The sequence below is a fragment of the Tinamus guttatus genome, unplaced genomic scaffold, assembly GCF_059628265.1.
Source record: "Tinamus guttatus ecotype Peru unplaced genomic scaffold, ASM5962826v1 Tinamus_guttatus_pri_ptg000806l, whole genome shotgun sequence".
Taxonomy (NCBI): Eukaryota; Metazoa; Chordata; class Aves; order Tinamiformes; family Tinamidae; genus Tinamus; species Tinamus guttatus.
Genome location: NW_028289340.1, coordinates 1,144,444 through 1,171,981, shown reverse-complemented (window position 1 = coordinate 1,171,981; position 27,538 = coordinate 1,144,444). Strand labels below are relative to the sequence as shown.

General features: G+C 37.4%; 1 protein-coding gene across 1 annotated transcript in view; it reads right to left on the bottom strand.

The window, feature by feature from the left end:
• Nucleotides 1-378: 378 nt before the first annotated feature.
• COL12A1 (collagen type XII alpha 1 chain) overlaps nucleotides 379-27,538 on the bottom strand; it is a 96,431-nt gene continuing 69,271 nt past the window's right edge. Inside the window, exons 52-66 of the mRNA XM_088537541.1 lie at nucleotides 21,458-21,607; nucleotides 20,296-20,373; nucleotides 19,606-19,692; nucleotides 18,499-18,552; nucleotides 17,937-18,032; nucleotides 16,861-16,914; nucleotides 16,254-16,307; nucleotides 15,049-15,102; nucleotides 14,124-14,195; nucleotides 6,525-6,560; nucleotides 6,354-6,420; nucleotides 4,867-5,055; nucleotides 4,165-4,233; nucleotides 2,928-3,098; nucleotides 379-576 (exon numbers count right to left, since the gene is read on the bottom strand). Of these exons, the coding sequence (XP_088393667.1) occupies nucleotides 395-576; nucleotides 2,928-3,098; nucleotides 4,165-4,233; nucleotides 4,867-5,055; nucleotides 6,354-6,420; nucleotides 6,525-6,560; nucleotides 14,124-14,195; nucleotides 15,049-15,102; nucleotides 16,254-16,307; nucleotides 16,861-16,914; nucleotides 17,937-18,032; nucleotides 18,499-18,552; nucleotides 19,606-19,692; nucleotides 20,296-20,373; nucleotides 21,458-21,607 (1,413 nt within the window). The 3' untranslated portion in view covers nucleotides 379-394. The remainder of the gene's footprint in view (nucleotides 577-2,927; nucleotides 3,099-4,164; nucleotides 4,234-4,866; nucleotides 5,056-6,353; nucleotides 6,421-6,524; nucleotides 6,561-14,123; nucleotides 14,196-15,048; nucleotides 15,103-16,253; nucleotides 16,308-16,860; nucleotides 16,915-17,936; nucleotides 18,033-18,498; nucleotides 18,553-19,605; nucleotides 19,693-20,295; nucleotides 20,374-21,457; nucleotides 21,608-27,538) is intronic.

The following is a 27,538-nucleotide window of genomic DNA, read 5'->3' as shown; positions in this document are numbered from 1 at the left end:
TAGTCCTTAAAAACCTGCAATAGCTCTGCGGTTATTTTTGTTTTGGTTTTTTGGTTTTCTTTTTTGTTTTTTTTTGTTAGTTTGTTTTTTACATTATTTTAATGAAAATGCAGCATTGGGATAACTGAATTCACATATTAACTTGTATGCAGCCACTCTAAGCAGAAGTATTTTACAGGCATTTCCAGAGCAGTATGAAATGTCTAGTTACATACATTGCTATTCCCACATAAGCAAGATACTCCTACAAAACAGGGGGGGCATGTCTTTCAAAAAAAAAAAAAAAAGCTATATTGCAAAAACATGATGCACTCTCCCCATGTGTATCTGCCTATGCAAGCATAGCAAAAACAAAAACCAGTAACCAAAAAAACCAAAACAAGGCACAGATCTTTTATTGCTTTGTTTTTGCATTTCTTGACAGCGATCTTTTCCAGCGCATATGTTCAGGGTATTCTGGTGAATGCATTTCAACTCCATAGTCCTCATACTCGTCCTCTCTCCTTTCTGACTCCATAGGTACTATGAAGGGTTCACCTTCAGGCTGATAGGGTCCACTTTCAGGCACGTATGATTCTGGTTGAAAATAGTTTGTCCGATTGAACATTACAATTATCACATGTCTTTGAATCCACAAATACAATGAAAGTTAGTTTGTCTATGTAATGTTAGTCCGATCTTATTTCCATATAATAAATATATAAATTAATAATTCACCAGGTTGTTTTTCAATTTTGTTCGTGAATGGTTTCTAGCAGTAAAATAATAAAGAGATAAAAAATCATTTTGAATGGCTTTGTATTTATAATACACAAAACATTGCAGAATGAATCTTAATGTATGCAAAGGACCAACTATTGCAAAAAAAGAAAAAAAAAGCAAATCAAAAATATTATTTTACAGTTACTTCAGGAAGTACTTAGACTTCATCTATGTGATCAAGAAATCAATATAGCACAAGGAAAAGGTGGAGTTTGTCATTTACTAATTTTCTCTGAGAATGGGAAAATAAATGGACATGTAACTATCACCAGCGGCAATATACAGTACATATCACTTTCTGGTGCTGTTCCTCGTAACAAATCGAGTTACAGCTGGTGCTTCAGGAACACCAAAAACTACAGCAAAACAGAAAAAAAAATAATTATAAAACTTTTGTATTTATAGCTGCAGTTACAGAATCCAACAAGATTACATATACAAAAAAAAGGCACATGCCCCAAATCAGGCATGGTGGTAAAAAGCAACAGACAGGTAGGTTTCATAAGTCAAAGATGTTATTCTGGCATGTAGCAAGCAGCAGCAGGCTTTTATGCAGAAGCATCACGTAGAGTTGTTAACAGATTTTAGTGGATACGATCCCATACAAATCATTTACAAGCCACAATTAGTTTACTATTTACATAAGTCATTTCTCATTTATCAGGTTAAATCTGTCTCTTCTAATGGCATTACCTTTGCTGGTTAGTAGTTTTATAAGCCCCTTCCATCCTGAGGCTTTGGAAGATTTGGGTCTTTTTTTAGAAAAATAAAGATTGTCTACTTTATTACTGTAATGCAACAGGCTTAATGAATCGACATCACTGTCCTTTATCTCATTCATGAGTTATGTTAGTAAAAGAAGTTCCCCATTCTATGAGGCAGCATGGTTCAAAAACCATATCCGTGGTGAAATATCCATACGGACTCATTTTCTAATAAGCACGTGCGCAAACATCTCAGAAACAGGATTTTCATGTATTCAAACTGTAAGCAGCACTGGCGACTTAGAAAATGTGTTAGCCGAAACCTGAAACAGGTCAAAGAAGATGTTAGTCTTTTAAAGTCAAACTGATTTGCAAAAACATACTTTCATCCAAATAAATACATAACAGTTAAGTCATAGGTATATATTTATATATGTATACATAGCTGCTTACTAGAAAGGAGATCACTGCTGAATCACAGATATAATTTTTCTTCTTTTGCATTTAAATCAGAATTTTGCATGAGATCTACGTAAACATCTGTCTCTTTAACAAGTAGCACTAAGTCTGCAATTGTGTACATATATATATATATATTTTGTTGGGGGTTTTTTGTGGGTACATGCACAATATGCTAACAGCAAACCATATCAAATAGTAGTATCACATACACTAATTTTGAGATGTTGCAATGCATACATATTAATTTGTTAACAATACTGTGGTCCTGCAGGATCCCCATGTAAATACATTAGTGCCTTCTCAAGTGTCACAAATTGGTGGCCGCTGACCCCTTTACACAGATTCCAGAAGGAGCCCAGTCTTTTGAGCTACTTCTCAGAGTGGAAGGCTGATAAGACCCAGGGCTAATCAGACTCCAGGCAGTTTAACTCAGTAGAAATTGTAGGACAGTGGTGTTTTTCAGTTGTCTGCACTGTATCATGGAACGGATTTCCTTTGTGGAAAATTTTGATTTCAGGTACCAATTTGGTATAAATAATCCTGACTTTGCTCAAAAAGAGAGACACGGACATTGCCAACCACAGCATTCTTTTTATTTTTCAAGAGAAACATGAAGAATTCAACCTTGTTCTGAAGACGATTGGAAGGGGTGGGGAGGGGGGAGAAAAAGAAGAAGAAAACAGTCACTTACATCCTATGAACAACATTATCAACTACCAACCTTCTAAGTACAAAAAAAAAAAAAAAAAAGACTGAGACATTTTCTACTACTTCCTATTTATATTGAGCTACATATCACAAGTAAATCTGCACTGAAATCGAAATGGCTGATCCTCCACCTGCAGATTACAGTGAGACAGGCCTGCTCCTTGCAGCCATTTCCTCCCAATCAATGCGCCCAGGCAAGCAGGACTGTCTCATGTAAAGCAATTCAACATGAGCTGCCACCTCTGTGAAGGTTCTTCAGGGCAAAGAGCAGTTAAGTTGTGGGTAACATACCTGGGAATCCTTGGCCGTTGTAAGGGATGCTAGCGCACTGGGACGAATCGCAATACCCTGGTGGCCCTGGGGGACCTCGGATACCCGCATTCCCTGGACGACCTGGTGGCCCTGGGGGTCCTCGTGATCCTGTGGAGCCTGGTGGGCCAGTTCTAGATTCTCCTTGAGGACCTAATTTCGGAATTGAAAGGTGAGAAAGTTGTTTTCTTTAAGAGGCAGCTTGATAAAATAGTTAACATTACTGCCGTCTAGACTGCCCAGTCTAGTCCATGTCTTTGGTGAGAAAACACTTGCACTTTGTTGCTCTGTGTGAGTTGACGGAAAGAAAAATAAAAGAAAACCAGAAATATGACTCATCATTAGTTGCTTCCCTGTGTGTGGCTTACTTAAGGATTTATTCAGAGAAATTGATTTAGCAAGGTTTGAGCCAAGTTACAAACATCAATGAATTCTCTGGTTTATTTCCACTCTGTGTAAGATATGAAAATCTCAAGGGAAACTACTAGATTAGACAAGCACATTGGATTTCAATTGAAATATAGGAGTACATTAATTCTGCTGCTCTGAACCCCTAGGGTACATGAGGTAATGCTTTTTTTGGAACAGGTTGTATTACGGTTAGCAGAAATATAAAGTTTCAAGTAACTGGAGCTACAATTTGCTGCAAATTTCTTATGCACCCTGTAATGAAAAAGCTTGTTTAGCCTTGTAAACTAAAGGCAGAAACAAATGCTGCTACTAATTTCTTCCAAGGTGTTATTGAACAAAACTGCATGAGACAAACAGCAAAAGCAATGGTCAAGTAATGAGACTGCCATCTGGTAACTTTGTACGATGGCACATTTCACAGTTCTGGCACCAAGTGTAATCACAGATATAACTGAAAAATGTAACTAGGTATTCCAAAAGTATCATCTGCTAAAATCTGTGAAAACAATCATTAAATATTTGGCTAGTGCATTTTCATGAAATTCATTTTCACACAAGCAAACATGCCAGATAAGTAAATTACAAGAAAAAGATAAGTATTTATGAGCCATATCCAACAATCTTTATAAATTGCCCCTTGTTGTAGAAGTTTCCATTACACTCCAACACATGTCAAAAACATGTAGTGCACAGAGTAGTGTATGTTCGTTTACCATAAACAATCTAGTTTCCTAGGCAAAAAAAATGCTGTCCTTTTCTTCCATTTTTCTGTAATCTGTTTTTAACTAAAAAAAAAAGACATATTTACCAGGTGGCCCTGGCAAACCTCGTGGGCCTTGAGATCCAGTCCCTCTTTCACCTTTCTCTCCAGGCATTCCTACAGAATTAAAAAAAAAAAAAAAAGGAAGCAAAATGCATTAATAAATATTTCTTCATGTTCTCTCATTGACATTAATATTTAGTTCCTATTACTTAACAGATGAGGGCTGATCAACCCTTATTTTATATAGATGGCTAAATGTAAACTAAACTTTCTCAAACGAGTGCAAAGGGACAAAGATGGAGTCTTAATTCTTTTGACTCTTACTTCTAATTCTTCGTAATGATACATTTTGTCTATTAATCAGGTGTCTGCTCTGCACAGGGTTATGTTACTCCAGACAGCCTTTCAAGACATAGCTGTCTGGTGCCAGAAGAGCTCTGAGAACAGTTTCTTTCCTGGGATGTCCTGAGGATGCTTCACACTTTGCAGAGAGGGCAGCCAAAACTTCACAGTATCCTGGATTTCATGAAACATGAAATGAGCAAGAGAGGGACAGAGGAAAGTCCTGTAGGCACCAACTGACATAATTGATCTTTCCTCCAGTATATTATTGTCCTCCAAGCAATCCAGCTGACCTGGAAGGTGAGTGCTTCCTAGTTTGACATGGTGAAGGGATCACATTGTCCCCCTGGCAGTCTCTGCCCTATGTCCTCAGTAAAATACACAGCTGTTCTAGGCGTCACTTACCTCTTTCACCAGGTGGTCCTTGGACACCAGGAGGTCCTGGGAACCCTGGTCTTCCTCCAGGTCCAGGCTCTCCTCTTGTCCCAGCAGCTCCTGGGGGACCAGGTGGTCCTGGTGGCCCTGGCTGGTTACGGTTTGAATAATAATTATTTGGGATTTGATTCAGCATCTGATTGAACCGGCTCATTTGGCCTTGAAAAGAAAAAAAAAATGCTTCAGTAAAAACATATGAAAAGCTTTCATTGCAGTGAGAAAGAAGAGGTATCCCTTTTGATTCAATCCTCTCTTTGCTCTGTCCAAATAAATAACAGCGAATTAGCATAGTGAATTCGGGGGAATTAAGATTCATGTAAAATACATGGAAAGAAGGTAAAGAGGAATTCTGAAAGCAGACAACCTTATTAAAAAAAAAAGTTTAAATCAGGGATAAAAAAACACTTGTTTACAACTTTCTGGCTCTCAAAACCCTAGTTAGAGGTGTTGTCTCACTCTAAAGATCAGAAAGGGCTTGTTAAACCTCCAACAGTGAAGAGGACCATGTTTCTGCATACTCTTGGAGCTCAGAAGTTACAATGATAAATTACCCCTGTGCAGCACAGTCAGCAGTCTATGAACTATGCAGGATACACAGGCCTGTGCTGGCCTTCTATGTGCTGGCCAATGATATAATGAATTAAACAGGCTTTAAAATCAGCCACTGCAGATAACCTAGAGGACATGTTGTCCTCCCCACCTGCACACCCTGACTCATTGATTCAAAAGATATTCACTTCAAAAAAAAACAAAGAATCAAGATCTAGCCAGCACTTACCATTATTATAGAGACAGTATTAAGTTTTAGGAACAATTTATGGGCACATCTGGCTCTGCCTACCTTGGTAGGCCTGCTGATAGCAAAAGCATTGCCTCTCTGCAGAGAAAATTTCCATGGGATGCAGAGCTGCACTCTAATCACCCCCTGTGTGGCAGCAGAGGACTGGAAATTAATTTGGAGCAATTTAATTTTTACTTGCAGATCTCAGCCAATTCTGTGCACACTATTTATCCAAACACCATCTGTCATTTCTCACTAGTAAAACATCTTAAATGAACTTTTTTTGTTGTTTTTTTTTGCTTTTCTTGCCGATTCCCTCCTCCTGGAGATACGACATAATTAATGAAGAAATATATACTAAGTTTATGATAAGGTAAGTTTAGACCAGAGGGATAACATGAAGCTTACCTGTCTTGTGGTGGGTATTGGACTTGTCTGTATATTTCCAAAGGTCACAGCTAGCCGTGACCATCCATGGTCAACCTTGCTACTTGGATGTAGCAATGACTGAGCCCTGTATCCTTTTCCCCACTAAGTAGGTGGCGCTGGAGAAACTGCGACATCACTCAAGCTCTTGCCAAGCTCTCTCATCTCAAATTTACACCGTTCTTTTCTCTTTTAACAAGCACACTAGTAAATCAGAGGTATGAAGCACAAAGAAAGCCACACTGTTTACCATTTATCAACTGTTCACAGACTTGTCTGGCAACTGCTCGCATCATATTCTGAGAAGCAATGTCTCCCTAAATAAGCAAAATAAATGTTTTGTTAGCAAGTATCTCGGCTTTTAAAGAAATGGGATTTTATTAAAAATATATGAGAGAAACTGATTTTAAAGCAGACTTACTCTGTCACCTTTTTCTCCCTTCAGTCCAGGTGAACCCTAAAATAAATATATTTTCATTATTAGTTCATTTATCAAAATATAGAGCAGTGTATTTGCTCAGGAACAGACACTGAGGAATCAAAGCAGAAGCTGTGCTATGAGGGTTAAGAAACACATATACAGAAGAATCTAAATCTTACACCTCCGAACTGTTGCTTAGCAGATTACATACAGATGGATCAACAACTCTACCAGGTACCTTAGGTACCTGCTAGACAGAGCTTTCTCTACTGGAAGTTAGCTAAAAGAGGTGTTTAAGCATAATATACAGATGCACAATTGTGCCACAAATCTTTTTTTTTTTTCTTTTTAACAAGCACAACAAAGCACTTTTTACAGATCACTTAAATTATATCCATTAATCGTTGGGGACTCTTCACTAACTAATGCATTGTGTTGGACCCCAAAAGTGCATTCAGCACCAGAATGCATCTCCAGATTGGGAGAGAGTCTCAGGACAAAAAGGCTAAAATACATAGGTATTTGCAGCCCTGAAATACAAGAGATGCAGGCTCTAGCCCTTGTGCTGCCCAGTTCACAGCACAGACACACACTTACTTCTAGCACCAAATGTTATTTTTTTTTCAACAAAAGCAAATTTCTTCACCATACAGTCAGTTCCTCTCTGGCCTAAATATATTTCATTTTTCAGACAAGTCAGAAAAAGTGGAGATATAATCATGTGACAGCCTAATGGTCACAATATTTACATGAGACACAAGACCCTACTCCAAATCAGGCAAAAGAGTTTGCACCATGTTTCCCACCTGCCAAAAGTGTAGTATTGAATTTGTAATATTTTTGTTGTCCTAAATATTTTCTAATGCAAACATTTAAAAATATTTTTACAGAATTTTCATAATGACCACATAAACATTACAATTTTCAAAAGCTGTCATAAAATGGTAATCTTATTTTTAGACAAACTCTAGTTATTCAGGCCAGACTAGTTATCTTCCTGAGAAGTCTATCATAACACTGTCCTGTGATAGCCATACTGATCAAATTTAATCAAATAAGAAATAGTCCTCGGATTCCACTTACTCTTTTTGTACTTTCCTATGCCTCTTTTTCTCTAAACTTTCTGGAGTAAGCTTATATTCTCAACAATGTAGTTTCAAATTTATCAACAATAAGCAACATCATTTTAAAGGCAACATCTTATCACTCTTGCTGGCTGAGTCTTGTTACTACCTATACACTACAAGATATATAAAATGATGAAAATAAAATTGTAGAAGATTCTATGAAATGCTAGAGAAATTACTGCAAACTAATTCTGAAAAAAATGACATAATTGCTTCCCTAGTGTCTAGTGTCTCTCATTCTTCATCTTTGTCTTATATTAAACTTTTTTTCAGGAACACTCTGACAGAATTGTTTATTTTGTGTAAATTCGATGACAAAACAATTGAAGGATTCTGTTATTCTGCTCTACATATAGGTCTGAGACCTGCTTTTAGAAAGCTTTTCAACTCCTTCGGGAAGACCGATAAGGTCTTCTTTGAATTTTACATTTCAGAGGCTAAAGAAAGTGCCTGAAGAAGAGACTGGACATGCAGCATTTTTTGTGCATGATCACATATACTGGCATATGATGAAGAAAAAGATCTCAAAAATAAACTCAACTTAGGGCATATTTTGACACTGGGAGCACACTAGAAATCTGACAGCTGTATTTCTAGCATCTAACTTCTGTAAATGGTGAAGCTTCTGTGTTTTATGGTGTTTTTCTGTGAATTATATGTGACTCTAATTTAAACCTTAGCCAAACTCATCATTAAAGAAGATAAGCTAAGAGGAAACATAGATGTATAGCAAGAGTAACTGTCTCCTTGAACCCACAAAAAAGAAACAGTCTGTGCTAAAGAAAAAAGCGCTATGCACAGATGTCACATAAGACAGAAAAAGATGCTTTTAAGTCCTTCTTCTCTTCATGACAGCTTCCCTGCTAATTCTCAAACATTTCTAGTCTTACAATAGTCTCATATTAGCCTCAGTTTGAGCTGTTTTATAATCACTAACATTTGTCAAGAGCTAACTCTTGTCTAACAGCAATTTCCATTTGCTTTTGGATAGTATAATGGTTGTTTTCATTTTTTTGTTGTTTTTTGAGTACACGATATAAGAGGCCAACCAAAAGGACTAACTCTAATTTTTTAAAAATGTATGCCTTTATTGACGGAAAAGTGTAAGAGACTATAAAGATTTTTTTTTTTAATATTGAACTAGAGATATGTGTAGCTAATCTACCCTGCAAATATAATTTTGTGTGTGCATCTCCTACACAATGTTTTGACACTTCGGTCATACGTTTGCATTCCACTGTTATAAAAGTACTAAGACTTTAAAAGTACTAAGACACTAAGTACTAAGACATTTTCCTAGGAAAATGAAATGATGATGCTTGGTGTATTTTTAAAGATTTTCAAAATAGACAACAGTGATCTCAGAAGGATGTCTATAGTTTGCTTTGGTCTGTTTGACACAATTTTGGCCACAGTAAAAACTGCAGATATCAGTTTACAATAAGCAGAAAATCATACACATTGTCATTTGTTTTAATCTCTGGGTCACTCTTTGAAAAATCTAAAAATGTACCAAGTGTTTTAAAACTATTCTTTTAGCATTGACATCAAAGATAAAAAGGAAGGAAAAAACCTACATTTGCTGCAAGAGATATTTAAGAAGTCATGAACTGCCCTTCCAGTGCTGTTGAATCCTCACTTTTGCAAATGCAATATATATGTGCCAAATTTCTGGGTAATATAAACAAAATTTTGGCTTAAACTAGGGCCAGCGTGCATTTTACAGATGACTTCAATGGAAACAAAGTTGGGCCACAGCTGAGCCCTTCTAAAAATCCATTCTAAATTTGTCTGCTATAACGGGTTCAAACTGCATAGGAGTTTTGTCAGTTAGGTGAAAAGGGACTAGTACAAGTTCAAATATATTTTCACTCGTAGACTAAATTTCAGCTTGGATGTATGACATATTTCAAAGTTGAAAGTCCTATTCAGTCATCTGCTGCTCTGCACAGCTCTCCAAATAGCTGAACATGCATGCTAGAAATTAGCACTTTTTAATTCTCAATATCTCTTTAAGGAGCCTGTTTCCCACCGTTAGCAAAGCAAATTCTAAGTGTGGGCTGCAGCTGTTTTTCATAACATTCTTACAGTACCCACAAATAATTTCAGCAACTCCAGACAACAAATCATTCCACTGAGGTCACAGTGGAGCTGGATACAAACTGAGTGCGGCAGAAGTTTCACAAACTCCATCAAAGTTTTAGAGCAAACAAATTCCCGTAGGGTATGTCTCAGGATGTGAAATTAGCACACAGAGGTTCTCAGCAGTAGCAGTGCATACACCTTCCCATGACACTCCACAGAAAATACGAAGCAGCTCATCCATCAGTTAGTACTTGGCCCATGGCTTACTCGCTTTGCAGCATCCTGCATGACAGACTGTTCATGTGAAATTAATTGCACAGAATCAAATGAAAGATCCAGAATGGCCACACTAATATGGCATATGTGCCCCCTAGAATAAATTATACTGCTAATTTGCAAAATATTAGCCACTTACTAATATGCACACAATATAACTATGAAGAATCAGAAGTCTATTGCCCATCAAAGTAATGCATATTCTCTCCCTCCCTTCTCTCCTGCATCTTTATTCTGTCAGCTCCACAGGGAAAATGTCCTTCTTTCATTTTAGCCTAACAGCCAAGTGCTGAAACAAGATAGGGACTTGTAAGTGCCATAGCAACATAAACAAACTGCAATAATTAAAATGATCAAAAAACACTTATGGCATTAATATCTACCAGTCTTTAATAGCTATATTCCAAATGCTGATGTACCAAAGCTCTAAAAGAGATGTAATCTGATCCAACAGTCATTAAAGTCTCAGTCATAAACTATCACATCTCTCTACCTAAAAGTGTTCACTTTTTTCACTTTCACTAGTCTGAAAGCATGGGAAAATATCATTAACAAATGACTTGTCAATGATGATGCTTCTCTCTGCAACTTGGCATTTTTTCCCATTCTTTGAAAGATCGCTTGAAATTATCTGCTGAGTACATAGTTATTATAACTGCTCATTTTTCATAAGGCGTTCATTGTGCAAGTTTGAATAGTTTTGACTGGAAATAAATAATACGTTGCGCATTTGTTTCTTCACTAGATGTGCCTAAGCATTGGAAATCAGATTATTAGTACAGATACAAATCAAGGTCTCATTTCTGATTTACTGAGCTGGCAATATGCTAATATTTACTTAAAACTTCCTGTTCCAATGATTTCATTTACTAGAATGTTCACACAAGATGTGTCTCTCACAGAGAAGAGAGAAAAATAGATGCAAACTTAAAATGTTCCAATCCTGTACACTATTTCTGGCAATATTTTTGCTGACCACTCAAGAAAAATTCTTCAGATTGACTGCAGCCAAAAGCCATGCTGGTCAGACAAGATACTGCTCTAGTAAGAAGGCATAACATCATTGCCTCATTCTCCCATTTGTTACCTTGCAAAGACACACTGATTTAACCTTGTGATTGGAAATGTAGGGGCTGTTCTTCATTCATTTTAAAACTTAAAGATTAGGGACCAATAGGCACTATGTTAATGACAATGTTTGTTTTCCATCTGTATGTTTCAGAACTGTGATTAAAAAATATATAATTACAACTGCAATTACTGAGTTATTTGCAGTCTCCTCCCACTTGATTACATTCTCCTTAAATTTCACTTTATTTTCTTTTAATAGACAAAAACATGCAATTCAGCCAACTGCCAACATTTTGAGAAGCAGCAGCTGCCACTGAAACTCTAGTTTGTTGACATCCTGTGATGACAGAGTCACTTGGGGTCAGTGTGAGGAAATGCCGGTTTTGCTGCATGTGGGATTTTTCTCAGCTGTGGGATGAAGACTGGAGCTGCAGCAAGGGTCTGCAGTTGAAGGAGAACAAAACAAAAGAAGGTTTGCTATTTTTATTTACAAAGCAATGAATATCCCAAATTTCTTTCCCCAAAAGAATGTTTGTCGTCCACCAGAGCCACAATTTTGCACCATCTTTTTGAGTCCTCTTTGGAGAAGACGTCTTCATAGATGGGTGCAAGACCAGCGAATACCTTCTGGCAGAGAAGGAATAGCAGCTCAAGAGCTGCATTTACATCAGAACAGACTTACATGTGCAGGATTATGCTCTCAAGGTTTTTCACAGTCTACTATGTCCTGGAGGCATCAGTCTAACAGCACTGCATGCATAAAACATAAATGTCTTGTACATTTCCTGGGGCCTTTCCAGATCAAGAAAGCCTTACCCTGTTGTCACAGACACCATGTCACTGAGTCTGTTTTACAGTTCTGCCTTAAAAGGACTTAGTCTGCCTAACTAGCTTATTTACACTCTCAAACCCATAAAATGACAGCACCCAAACTTTTCTTCTCTGGTAGTCCAAATTCCTCTATTTCCAAGGCTAAACTTGTTCACAGAAAATGTAAATCGGTTTCTTATTGAGTGAATATCCTCTTTTGGCTTAATGACTCTTTCTAACCTTCGCTGGTTGCTACACCACGATATATTTGTCAGCAACTATCAAACACTTTCTCAGCCTCTCTTTGACCAAACTAAACAAATATTGCAGTCTCTTTTAAGACACACAATCCTCAGTTCCCGATAGATTACTGATTCATTTGTGTTCTCAGTGTTTCTTTTCCAGTTATTTTGTCACTATACTAAAACTCTCCATAGGTTTCTTTTCGAAGTATTGATGAGCAGATTATAGAGCCAAATTTCTTATGAATATTCAGTTACTTTAGGTAGTAATTCTTTCTCATATGAGTCTCACATGACAGTGGAGAAATGTTTACAGCCGTATGAGTGGTATGGTCTGCCTTTGATGGCATTTAACACATCAGCAATGTACTCTAATTTACTGCATTCATTTGAAATGTCATAGGGGTTTATCACCTGGCCTGTGCTGTACAGTGCTAACAATACGGATTGCTCAAGCAGAAGAAAAATGACAGGATCTAGTCACAAATTATTTACTCCTCCTGTTTACCAGAGGCAGTGCAAAGCCTGACTGTCTTTCTCCATGGCAGAAAGTTATGAACACAGGCAGGACTGGACTATGATTCTGGACACTGCAAGTAGCATTTGGCCATTAGGTTGCACCTTTAGCAATTCTGCCACTGGACACAAAAGAAAGTGTTGAAATCTTGTCCACAAGGAGTCTGATAAAAACATCTGTGCAAGGTGCAAGCCAGAACTCCTGCTGGGATATGTTCTAGAAACATAAGAAATGGTAAATATGATGCACAGTGTCACATTACAAGAAAGTGGAATAATGGAAAAGAATTGTGTTTCTAACTGAAAGGAACTTTTAGGTTTAGCGTGTAGGAGCACTTATATGCAGTGTTCAGACAGGGGTTCACTGTGCTGCTTTGCAAAAGCTTTGGAACTAGGCTTGAAGCCAAATTTCCTTCCTTTTCATATTAGTTACCAGCAAAACACCTTTACACTGCATTGAGGCACCGATCCAGTACCTCAAGTGAGGGAAAACTCAGATGCATGTGGTATTCTGAAGTATACTCAGGAACCAACGACACTGGCACAGCTACCTCTGTCAACCATCTGACACAGCAGGTATATCATACAAGGAATGTCTATAGGCTTCAGGTCTTGCCTAAGAGACCCACTCAATGCCCTCTACTGCAAGGAGAAATGGGATTTATATGCTCATAAGCACATGCTGAATTCACAGCACATATGAGAAAATGATCCAGCTTCTAGGTGCTCCTGGGAGCTTACAGCTCATAGTCATCAAGCTGCCAATCTACTACATATGTTCTTCCAAACTATAAAGAGTGACTTTGAAGTATGGTGGAAAATTCTGGCTGATTTCCAGATTGTATGGTACAAAGAATGAAAGACTTCCCCTTTCAACTGCTGCCTGCAATCCTGACTCAAACGTAATTTCTCAGAGATGCTGTAAAATGAATCAATTTTAAATGCTCCTGAAACTGCTGATGGGAGACAGCTCCTGCTCTTTCTCCTTATCCAGCACTTTAACTTTAAATGTCTAAATAGAACCCACAGTCCTCAAATTATTTCAAAATCATACTGTAAAGACTCCAAACATTTGCAAACCAAAAGCGATCATGTAACATTATCAAAGATTTTCCACCTTCAGCAGCATGCCACTTTTTACTACACACATGCACACAAATAGAAAGACTTTCCAGTCATTTTGCTGACCTAGCTCTTCATGCTTATACAGTGCAGAAATATATATCTTCATACTTAACACTGAACAATCTTTTTAGTAGAAACCACTGACCACAGTTTCCAGCCCCAACTATTAAACTGAGCAAAAGGACATACTGCAAAAATAAAACTGTTTGAAAGCCTTGTGGTCTTAAGCCAGCTCCAGTGTATTAACCACTATCATAAGTGTGAGGCAACTATTTAGGCAGAGAACAAGTCATCAACAGAAAGAATGTAATTTTTAAAATGATACTATATATGTATGATTGTCTTACTGGAGTTCCACGATCTCCTGGCTTCCCTGGTTTTCCACTTGGGCCAGCAACTCCTGGAACTCCTGGAGCACCCTGCAGTAGAAAGACGTGTGAAGGGATGCATTGTGGAGACCCCCAACAGCCTCAGTGCAATTGGCTGGTGAGAAACTTTCTGTACAATTAATGAGTTCAGGGCAATACTGAAAACACGTCCTGTCAGTTTTCTCTTCTCTTAGGTACCTACTGTGTTTGAAAACTTTCCTCCAGAAAAAAAAAAAAGAATATTTCTGTGTGGAAAAATATTATCTTTCATATTCTAAAAGCATTTCAGTATCAAGAGATGCAGAAAGCATCTGTATGCTTTTGGTGAGGCCGTCTCACTTTGTGATCTACACGGATGTTCACAGGAGGGAATCTATAAAGTTAATTTTAATTATTTTAGATTAATGTGACAAAATGAAAGACCAGCACCTTCTCTAGCATGGCCACACATCAGACAGTGAAGTATATTTTAAGCAAAAAAAATCATCCTCAGAAATTCTCGTCAGGAAACACTTGTATTATTAACAAACAGAGGCTATTTTGTCCAGACTACAAGTAATAGGTATTTGGTTTCAGTAGGTTTAGCTATGCATTTAATAATCATTACTGAAGAACCAGGCAGACTGGTTCTTCTCTTATTTGCACTAGCAGAATTCACTTTAGAAAGCATTGAAAGTCAAACGGATTAAAAAAAACTAAAAACAGAATTAAATTTTCCTTATGTTTGTTAATTCATTTTTTACACAACTCTCTGTTCACCTTTTGCTGAAATTTCTTCATATCCATTTGAGATATTATATAAAGGATCCATTTCATATCTGATAGAAAGTGAAAATGTCAATTTGGCTCTCTTTTTGCTCATTTCTCTTACTTCAGCCTATACCAAAGACAAAATGATATTTACCGCTGGTCCTGGTGGACCTCTTGGACCTGTGGGACCATCTTTTCCTGTGAAACCCTATTCAAAAATAAAAACATGAGTAAAGATTACCTTTTGATTAAAATGGTCCTTAAGGTTATGTAATTATCATACTCCTAATTGCTACTAGCATGTGTTCTTAAAACTATCCCAAAGTAGCTACCATAGCTAATGCTTTCCAATAGGAAAGCTGTCAATGGAACAGTAGACTTAGTAAACTTAGAAGATGTTCAGCTGCTGTTGATTCATTGAAGACAGAGTCTTCAACCGAGTCCCTCTCAACACTGTCTCAGAGAAGGAATTGTTGTTCTGTCTCAGAAGAGGAAGGGTGTCCTCATTCCTGTTCTCTCTGCTCACAGATTAGCTGGAAAATCTGAGGTTTCTGCTTCAATAGATGAAGAATAACAGAACACCCCTTTCCCAGATACACCCTCTACAAGAAGACATGCTGAGAAATTCAATTTCAATAATCTAACACAGCCTTCTCAAACAAACATTATGGTCCACTGATGACCCACCCATGCTCTGGTATGTTCTTTGGCAAGTAGATATCACATGGTGCTCTGTCTTCATTTCTGGCTATCGAATCCCACTAAAGCAAAACTCTAAATACATATATCATCTATTAGTTTTGGCTGTCAAGGTAAGTCACTGGTTCAGTCATCTAAAGGATATGCCAATGGGAATTTAAAAGAGATGTGTCTAGGTGACTCCAAATGAGCAGACGGTAATTTTGACAGCTCCAAAACAAAATATCTGTGAGCATTCCCTTCATTATGAGGATATTCTGGAATTCCTGATCCAAATAAATTTGTTAACTCCATGCAAAGACTAAGGAATAAACTTGTAAGAACTTGCAAGGACTGGACCAGTAGAACTGCAAGGGGCCCCTGCCAGCAGCAACAACATGTAGAGGAAGACATCAGGGCTGAATAGCAATGCCCTGCTCAGTGGGTTTATTGGTATATGTCAGGTATATAACAACCTAGGCTGAACAAAAACTAGCTGCGGATACCCTAATGGGTATCCACAATGAGGGGAGGCTTCCACCCCCAATATTTTACAGGCCTTTCATTTTTACTTCTCCAGCATAAATACCTTCTACAAAGCATTTGAAAACAGAAAGCTATAATAATAATTTAAAAAGCCATTATTTGGTCCTTTGATGAGATAAATTGAGGAAACCTTACCCTTTCACCTGGAGGTCCCATGGGGCCAGGTGGGCCGGGTAAACCTGGGGTGCCCTAGAGGAAAAAGAAATGGTAAACTGTATCTGAGACAAAGAAAATATCTCTTCTATGCTAAACCTCCTGGTGCAGATGCATTCATATAAATATCCACCTGCCTTCAATGTTACTTTTTGACAATATAAAAATAAAACTGGGAGAAACCAGTTATTTCATATACATGATACAATCCTACTTTTTATTTCACCCTCACAAAGGTTTTGTAACCTCTATTCTAAAAAGACACTAAACCGCAGGTCATCGGAAATTGAGGCCTTCCATGGGAAGTATCAGTGTACTTTTCAGAATCCAGTGGTCTTCTCCCTTGGGTTCATAACTTGCTAGATGGACATTTGGTCTGACACAGTACAGCTGTTCATTTAATCTTTCTCTATTTTGAATGGTGCAGCATTTCTTACATTTCAAATTCCTAAACTAATTTCCAAAACTATTGCTGAGGAAGCTATGGAAAGAGTCCATGACTCTCCGTGATGACAGAGACATCTGACAGCCAACCTGTATATAGGAATAGGGTTAAATTAGATTCTTTCTTACCTAAGAATCAACTTACCGATCGCCCTGGCAGCCCAGGCTGGCCGGCATCACCTTTCATGCCTTGACGCCCCTACAGTGTGCATAAATGATCATTAGGGATACTGAATTACAGAAGAGAAGAGCAAAACAGCTAACCTGTGTAAATGGACACATGATAATTACTGCAAAATACCCAGTCCAAGGACTGCATAAACCCGTTGTGTATTATTGGATAAACCAAGATACATATGTATGTTCAATGAAGCAATAAGCAATTCATAAGCATCTGCACATGCAGTAAGACTGGTTGACATTATATTAAAAATATAAAAAAGCATATATTTGGGGAAGGGACAGATATTTTGACAAGGAAATGATACAGAGTTTGCAATAAGAAAGACTATAACATAATATTAATCAGGGAAGAGTTCCATGTTTTCTCCCATCCATTCTCATCCCTCTCAACTGACGAAAAGAGCTCCTTCATCAAGGAAGAGGGTAAAAATTAGGTTCTTAAGATTTTCCAGCTTTTTTCTAGCCCACTGTCTAAAACGCATTATGCCTTTCTGGGACCCAAAGCATAGAAGCCCATAAAGAAACAATGTACTTTATTCCACATATACTACAGGACTACAGTTTATGTGCACAGTCTAACACATATGAGCTATATTTTCAGCAGTGACTTGCTAGATAATCTAGCATTAAAAGCTGATTACATAGAACAAGCCAGCAATTTATAAAAACAGTGTCCACGTGTAAAGTTATATTTTTTATTGGGGCTTTTGTTCTACAAAGGATTTCAAACTGCATGTGACAAATAAAAATATTTATTATATTCTTCATGCAAAAAGAATGTACTTAGCATTTCTCACAGTTTGGTGTCTCTAAACTATTTTTCCTCTTGGTATATAACAAAAAAAAAGTGTTTATAAAGGTTAAAAAAATCTTCCTACTTTGTCCTTACGAAAGTGGGCTACCTAATCTCTACTTGTTTCGTGATGTTCCCGTGTGAAAGGGGAAAAGGAGCATTAGGGCAGAGTTGCCGGCCCCTTTCCGAGACCCCTGCCCCTGTCTCCACACAGAGTGTCACCCATGCTCCCAATGACCACTCACCGGTTCTCCTGGGATTGACAGCCCGTTGGGGCCCTGAGGACCTGGTGGCCCTTGAGGCCCAGGAGGACCTGTCTCACCACGAGGACCAGGTGGCCCCTTAAAACAGAAAATAAAACAATATTTAAAACCACAACCTGTTCTTAGATCTGTAGCAGCAAAATCTTTTGGGTTAGGCGCTTCAGGGTAGGTCAACAGCCTGGAGACATACTGACACTTCAAAATAGGCTATAGCCTGGAAGCAGTTATTCCAATGCCATATTTTCTGAACCCTAGACCAAAATAAGCTTTCTGACACAGTTAAGTGGAAGTATAGCTTCTCCTCCATACAGAGTGTGTATTTAGACCTGCACACATGAGATCTAGTTTCCTTGTAGGGGATCAATGCCTTTAAGGCTTCACATATAGTCTTAAATAGACAGATTACACATAAATAGCATATAGATGTATTTGCAATTAAATTTTTATAATCCCAATTCTTAGCACAAGATATAGTTCAGCATACAAATTTTCATGCAGGTAAGTATGTCACAGAATGATAGATGCACTTTAGAAAGGTACTTACAGATGATCCAGTCAAACCCCTTTCACCTCTGGGACCTTTAGCACCTGGACCACCCTAAATTGAACATTTGGAAAGAAATATATTTAATACAAGCAAAGGTACGTCATATTAACATGAGCTACAAATCCCCTTTATTCCTATGTTAAATTTCTATGTCAAAGCACGAAGTTTTGAAGTGTATAAATCACATTACTAACAGTAATGTACTAAACAGTAAGAGTATTAATAGTACTAAATCAAGAGTAAAAGTTTAATCAGGACTTCCAGGAAACCATTTCGGCTCCAGCATTGCTAGTTCAGCTCATTAATTATTTTTATGATTTTTGTCTTTGCAGATGCAAACCTACATAATTTATACTCAGTTGTCTCAGACTCTGTAAGTCAAAGACACTGGATACCTCTTCAGTAGACTGTTGAAGGCTTCTTCATATGCCTGACATAGCACTTGTTGATAGCTTTGAAGTAGGACTAGCAGACTGAATACTGCATTTAATGCAACTGGTAGGAGCATACTATCTATCCACATTTAAAAAAAAAAAAAGAGAGAGAGAGAGAAAAAAAATCCTAATTTCTTTCCCTGGTGGAGTAAAGACTCTTTCCTTGGAGTCAAATTCTGATTCTGTATTTAGGAAAAGTATTTGTGCATTCCACACAAAAATACCTTGTACGTGAAGTGCAAGCTGTGATGGGGCCAGATTTTCCAATCTATCAAACAATGAGGAGCTAGTCACAGTGAGCAAAGTGAAAATATGTGGAAAAGATCATTACATAGATAAGTATAAGCAGCAGGAGCTGCCCAGTTGAGTTCTAAACTATGAAGTAAGGAGAACAGATTAATATGATGTTATGAACCTGCTGATTGCAGCTGCCTCTCTGACTGACCTTTGCTTCACAAAAATATAAATTAGCTAAGTGGCAGTTTCCTCTTACTAGGAGAACACAAGAACAGCAGTGTCAAACTTTTCACAAGATCCACACTGAAGAAAACTAGTTGGTTTTCATTCTATCTGCACAAACCAAAATTATCTCTTTTCACTTTGACTAGCACAAAAGTACCAGGATAAATTCAAAACTTAAAATCCAGAAAATAATTTAATAATTGCTTACAGCTGGTCCAGGAGGTCCTGGGGGTCCAACACTGTCTTGGGTACAGGTACAAGCATTTGGAAGAGCTGGACATTTTGCTTCATCCCTCTGAAAAATCAATCATCACAGCTATTACTGTCCTTTTAAAGAAAAGTATTTGGTGACAGCCTACTTTTCTTTTTTTTTAAACAAAAATAACAGCAAGATTCTCTATTATCCCAACTATTTTACAGTGCAGTGGAACTTACGCTAAAGAGTACTTTTAAGATACTTTATGAATGACTTTTCATATCTTTAGCAAATCATTTTCTCTGCCATGGGCAAGACCAAAATCATATGCATCATATGATGTTTCAATATGCATTAGAAAATTAGCTTGCATTGCCAAAGAGAAAACTAGTCACTTTTTGAAGGCCAATCTCATAACAGATAAAATAATATATAGCTATTCCATTCATAACTCCTAGGATATTAAATATCACTGAAAGAAAAAATGTAACTGTTTTTTTTTTTCCAGCACTCCTAAGGGACTCATTCTAGCACACATGAATCAGGCACAAAACTTAGAAATATGATGTTGCTCACTGGCTGCTCTGACAAGTGTGATTCAAATGTGTTGTCAACATTAGGTATAATGCCAGACTAATATTGAAGTTGTACAGTCTGTTACTAATATGATTTTTGAACAGTCCCTAGTTCATTTATACTTACCATAGAAGGAAGGTCACAGCATCTGTCTCTGCTAGTCCAAACTGGACTGCATACAATGTCAAAATTCTGGATTTCAAACTGTAACAGAAAGGCAGATGGTTTCATATCTTGATCAGCAAATGGTCCAAGCGACACTATTTATAAAACCTTTATTTACCATTAAAAATGATTCCTAAGACAATTTCTTTCTAATATGGTTAACATCATTCACATTTTTACTTTTTGTGGGAAACGATAATAACAGAAAACATATTTTAAAATAATTTAAACTTTTTTTTAAAAAAAAATAAGCCTCTTTAAGGCTAGAAGCAACCTCAACCACTGATACTTGCTCCTCTTCTGGGGCAAAAGGTAACCATATAAAGTGAGCAAATAAGTATTTCACAATACTTAATGAACAACACAGATGAACCTCTACATCTGCAGAATGCCTGCACACTTCAACATGGAATCTGGCTAGAGAACATCTGGACCAGCTCTAAGGACTGCAATCCATGGGTCATATATTAACCTAGATTCATGTATGAAACTTTCCACTGACATCAGATGGGAATAGTTTTACAGAAAGGCTGAAGTAGGGACATTAAGGGGACTGTATAGTAAAAACAGTTTTCTCTCTTTTTTATTTTTTCCATTCTGAGACACAAAGTTTGATGCATACCGGCAAACATACATGTTCATCCAGAAACTTTTCCATGTGTTATGGTTTGCACACATGGATCAGAGTTCAGACTTAGGTCTTCTAATATGAAACCTGAGTAATAGCACTGATTACACATTAAATATAGTGAATCCATCAAGCTAATTATGTGCTTTTCATAGCAGCAGGCATTTTTTTCATCCTAAGTTCACAAATCATAAAGCCAGAAGGGATCACTGTGATCACTCAGTATCAGAAAGACCATAGGACTTGCCAGAAGTAAAATCTGTACATTAAACAGATTGGAAAACAAAGCAATCTTCATTTAAAGACTTCCAGTGATGGAGAATATACAGAAAATGATTCCAGTGACCAAACTTCTCAGTTGAGCAAGTTTAACAATACAGAAACTTAAAAAGTTCAAATATCATACTGGTTTCTCAGCAAACCCTAATCTCTATTTTTTTTTTAAGAAAATGTCAAGAGTTTGCATCAATAAATGTATTAATGTTTATTGCTTACTGTTGCTGATCTCCGGTCACCTTTCAGAAGTTTCCCAAGTATTTCATAGCCATCAGTTGTGATGTTTCCAGCCTCTTTAATTGGTTTCTCCAATATTTCATTGCAGTCAATGTAAATCTTAACATTTGATGAAGTTACAACAATATGGACCTGAAAAAGGGTTTAGTAATATTTAGAAAGTTGCCCAAGAGCACATAGATGCTTATCACCTTGAAAAGTATTTCCCAGTTTCTGTAATACTGTTTTAAGTTTGGTTTCTAGAAATTCTGCTTTACTTTAAATTGAGAGAAAAATTCTAATTTTAGGAAAATCTACTACATTAGTAACTCCTTTAAAATTCACTGAGGGTCTATTAAAATAAATAAATAAGCATAGCTGGTAGGTAATATTAAATACGAAACCATAACACTACACTGAACTATTTTTAAAAAATCTTGCCTGAAAATTGCTTTGTGATGGAATAGAAGTCAAAAATAAAAGGAATTTGTGAGAGGAAGTGAATATAAGCCTTTCTTGTCCTCTTCTAATGGCTGAGACCACACAAGAGGTTTATGAGTCTGTGACTGCCCACTTGCTAATAGACTCTGTCTGTAGTTCAGAGCACAGATTGTTTCACATCCAAGGATCCAGGGCTCAATTTCCATAGATGACTCAACCAGAGGCATTAGTTATATACAGATGAAGGAAGGGAGCAGAGAAGCCTGCCCAGAAAAAGACAAAATAACAAGAGATGCAAGAGAGAAATTTCCAAGAAAGAAATTTGGCCACAAAAACATATGCCAAAAAAAAGAGGAAACATGGAAGAAGAGGAAGAGATTAATTATTAGAAATAAGGGAAACTAAAGAGGGAGAAAATAATGGTTGTAGCAAAGGGGAGAGTAAGTTGACAAGAAAAAGAGAATAAAATGTTTGGGGAAAACAGTAAACTTTACACAGAAGAATAAAAGAAACTGAGACAAAGGTTCCCCTTCTAAAATCTCATAGGAAATACAGTGATTTATTCTGCTGTGACTGCACAGGCTTAAATAACAGAGCATGTATGAATAAAACAAAAGGAGAATCTATTGCTCATTCTAAGTGGGCAAAGGACTTGAGGAGGTCACTGCCATTATGCTAATGAAAGTTATGCAAGTGAATTTCCTACATATCCATGAAAACAGAAGACCTTCAATACTCCCCAAGAAAAAAGAAAAAAAAAAAAAGCCTGACCTTTATCTGACGTTTTAGCGAATCTAATAGACAGCTGACGGAAGAATATCTTGAGGCAACAGAAAGGTTTCCGTGGTTTTATATACCTTATATATTGTATGCATCTTCTATACAACATATAAAATCTATATAATTTTTAACATAGCAGAATATTAAGTTCATTGGTAAACTATCCTTGAAGTATGTATTTATGTTCAAAGACTGCTGTTTCACAGCTCATAACCCAACTGCTATTTGATGACTACTTTTAACAACTGGCATAAAGCTGAAAGAACAGAAATTCACTTCAATGTCCTGAATCAACAATCACTGAACTATCTCCCAAGAATTTCCATACTAAATATTTTTCCTATGCGGAGCTGTCTCCAAGGCATCAGAATAGCTTATCTCAAGCTCTCTAAGCATTACGTGAATATGCTTCATCTGATTTGAATTAAGACTTCTGAAACTACATTTTTGTCATCTTAAATTCATTTGCCATCACAGTTTAATCCTGGGTGCTGTCTATAAGGGTGAGGTTTTTTTCTAATTAAGATTCAGAACTTTGTTCATTAATTAGGTTAACCAACAATTGAAAAGTTAACTGAGTGTGTCTGCAGTATATTTTGAGATTACAAATCAAACTTCCCCTAAAATGAAACAATAAGCATCATAGTAAATTGATTGCCATTTCTGCATCATATACTCAGTCATCTGATTATATAACTACTTAACATGCAAGTCTTTCTATTGGAATGGTAACTGCTTGCAACAAATTAAAGCAAGACACTTCTGCATGTGTGCATATTACTCCATTTCTATTGTCACACAAAACTCGGGTGAGGTGAACCGAATTCAGGATACTAAATGAGACCACCAATTTGAAACAGCTCATCCAGCAGGGACTGACCATCCTCTATCTACCCAAAGAAAGAAATGACTCAATACAGTCAAAAATAAGCAGTGTTCCTGCAAGTCACTGACAACCTCTCTTAAGCTCACAGCTCATTTAATAACAGCTCTGAATTCCAGCTTGAATTTCATGGCCCAGACACAGCACTAATTCAAATGTGCAACTAATATTAATAGTAAATAAAACATCTGTGCATTTTGTTTTCAACAAAACAACTTTAACAAACATTGTCTCCAACTTCTAATGCACTAGTATAAAGCATCATTTCTGACTATTTCTGGTGCCAGATGCCACTTAGCTTTTATGAAATAAAATATATTTGAGTCTCTCTCTGGACTCTCTAAGACTAAGTTTGACAGCCTTCTGACCTACTGCAAAATGAACCACATCAATGAGGTAAGCAAACTATTATCCCATATGTACATCAACAGAAAGGCATATGTTCATTATCAAATTTCCTGTGGCTGACTACCACAAAATTGCAATCTAAAAGGAAGTCTAGTGTGGTAAGCAGTAAGAAAGTATAAGTTGTCTGTCTCTCCAAAACATTCAGTTATAAATTTAATGGCTATCTCAGGGATTCAGGATTTTTCCAACTGGACTTGCCAGATTCAACAGCTTTCACCACAGCCATGCTACGCAAAGCATTCAAATGCCAAAGTAAATGTTCCTGCACATTTCCTACACCAGTTAAGGTGTAGTCAATTGTGCTTCACTGAATGAACGAGTAAGTCATCGAATGAAAACCACAAAAATGTTTGACATTTTGGAAAACATCTTCTTGTATTTTAAAATTTGTTATGTTTTGAAACTGGATGGTAGGAGAAATTGCAAAAGTACCTTTTGAAACATGATAATCTTATTTTTTCCTCTCTCACCCAATTGAAACTACTATTAACCTTTATTAGGAGCTAATCAACATGGCTGATGCAGAAGGCTTTCCCAGCACATGAGCTGGGGAGTCCCATGATGTTATCACTAGCAACATGACTCATATAGCAATCTCCGTAGTCATTCTGGAGAGAGTCCAGAGGACTTTGCTCTCAGCTACATGCTGTAAGATCCTAAATACAGCTATTTAAACCAGGGATACCCCAGTTATTTTTAATAATATCGGAATGTGAACTTTAGATTCTTTCCTGGGAAAAGAGGGAGGGAATTAGCTCACTGTAGTAAGGAACAGATGTTTGGATCACTTGTGCTTAAGAAATAGTCTCATAACTAAGAACTCATAACTCCAGAGCTTTAATGTGTTTTGCAAATCACTGCTACTCAACACTATTCTTTATCTTTGCATTATTTTCCAGTTATAAGTATATTTAAGTGAAAATAATATAAAATTCTGGGTGATTATTTTCCCTTTAATTGTTTTTCATCAACAAGTATAGTAAACCCTTAAGTGTTAATTGCAAGTGTTGCTAGGGTTGAGGATTGTTTCCTGTTTGATCTGACTAATATGATCTTTATTGCAAATGTTATCAGAGAATAATGCGGTCTAATGCAGGTGTGATCCAAGCCCACTCACAAATATCAGTACAGAGTTAATAAGTGTTTCTTCACATATAGAAAAAATAGTAATGAAATAAATTTTAAACACAAAACTAATTAGACATGATCTAGGAGCACTTTGGGGAATTACCCCCTTTTCCACAAATTCTGAAAAAAATAGCTTCTATGGCTTCTATAATTGAGTGATTTTTGTAGTCATCAGTGCTTTGAAGAGATTAAGTCACAGCACATTAGAAGACTTGCACCACATCAGAAGACTTGCACCACCTTCCACTGCCTTCAGCTATAGCAGATCTAGGCGCAAAATGTGCTCTCCAGAGTCAGCAAGCTGACAGATGCAATCTCTTACCAGTATCCTTAAAGGAATGCTAGCAGTAAGATATGCAGGAGATATGCAGGAGAGCATATCATAAAGAAAACAAATGGTATGCTCCAGCCATATTTAGTCATCAGAACAAAACCAAACTAAAAGGAAAGGAAATAAGGGAAAACATGAGCATAGGCATTTCAACAGACTGAAAATGTTGCGATTGCAACTCACCTTTGCTCTTGCCCTAAATGTAAGTGCTTAACGCATCAGGAAAATATTTTTAACTGATGTTTAGCCTGAACCACCTCTCAATGGCTTCCCTTTAGGGAAGCAAATCTAGCAGGAACAAGTTTCAATAATTCTGTGCATAAAATTATAAAAGCAAGCACAAAACTATCGTTATTTCATGCAAATGAAGCAATGTGTAAAGATTTCACTAGCCATCTACATTTTGACAGTTCAAAAGTCTACAGTTTCATTCTAAGTGCTTCACCTAAACAAATACTCTAACCCAAATATCTTCCTCAGTTCATGTAGAGCATTGACACCATTCCTAATAGGCAAAAGCTATGGCATTTGTATGTCCACTCTTTCTGCATATTTACTACATAAAATAATGAAGCTATATGATCATTTCACCTGCTGCTTTGAGAGGCTTTACACTTGCTAGTGTTATGAAATAGAAAAGATGAGGTACAAACCAGTGAAAAATCTAGCAGAAAAGCAGTTTAAGTAAGTTACAGATGGGCGAATGGAAACCAAATTCTCCATATTTTATTGATCCATTCCACCAGTGAAAATACTTTTTTTGTCAACCATTTGAGCTTAAGTCCCAGAAAGAGCACACATCCATCAAACAGCACCTAATCTTGTGAAACTAAACCCCTAGATCTCTTCACTAAGTGTACAATTAGGAACTGCTACATTTACATGAAAAGGTGGTGATACAGATAGATATCCTGATGCCTGATGCAAGCTACAAGACTAATAACTGATCTAGATCAAAATATCATAGAATTACTGTATGGCTGAGGCTGGAAGGCACTTCTGGAGATCATATAGTCCAACCGCCTTGCTCAAGCAGGGTCACCTAGAATACATTGCACAGGACCCTGTCCAGAGAGCTTTTGAATATCTTCAGGGATGAAGACTTCATAACCTCTCTGGGAAACCTGTTCCAGTGCTCTGTCACCCTCACAATAAAGAAGATTTTCCTTATGTTCAGATGGACCTCTCTGTGTTTCAGTTAGTGTCTGCTGCCTCCTGTGCTATCCCTGGATACCACAGAATCACATAATGGTTGAGGTTGGAATGGACCTCTAGAGATCATCTAGTCCAACCCCCCTGCCAAGCAGGGACACCTACAGCACGCTGCCCAGGATAACATCCAGGCGCGTTCTAAATATCTCCAGAGAAGGAGACTCCACAGCCTCTCTGGACAGCCTGTTCTAGCGCTCTGTTACGTTCACAGTCAAGAAGTTTTTTCCTCAAATTCAGGCAGAATTTCCTGTGTTTGTGGCAGTGTCTCCTGGCCATCACTGAGAAGAGTCTAGCCCCATCTACTTTACACCCTCCTTTCATATACTTATACACTAATGTAAGATTCTCCCCTTTAGTCTTCTCCAGGTTGAAGAGTCCCACCTCTCTCAGTCTTTCCCTATATAAGAGATGTTCCTATCCCTTAATCAACTTAGTAGCCCCTCGCTGGACTCACTCCGGTAGCTTCTCTTGTATTGGAGACCCCAGAACCGGACACAGCACTCCAGGTGTGGCCTCACCGGGGAATGAGTGGAGGGGGGAAGCATCTCCCTTGACCTGCAGACAGTGTAACCGAGGATCCCATTCACCTTCTTGGCCACAAGGCACATTGCTGGCTCATGGTCAACTTTTTGTCCACCAGAACATCCGAGGCTCCAAAAAGCTGCTTTTCAGCAGGTCATCCCTCAGCCTGTACTCTGCATTTTGTTTCACTGTACTTCATGAGGTTTTTCTCTGCCCATCTCTCCAGACTGTCCATACTGATAGTCTCCAGACTGTCCCTCTGAATGGCAGCACAGCTTTCTCATGTTTTTGGATCATCTGCAAACTTGCTGAGAAGGAACTCTATCCCTACATCCAGGTCACTGATGAAGAATTTAACAATACTGAACCCAGTATAGAC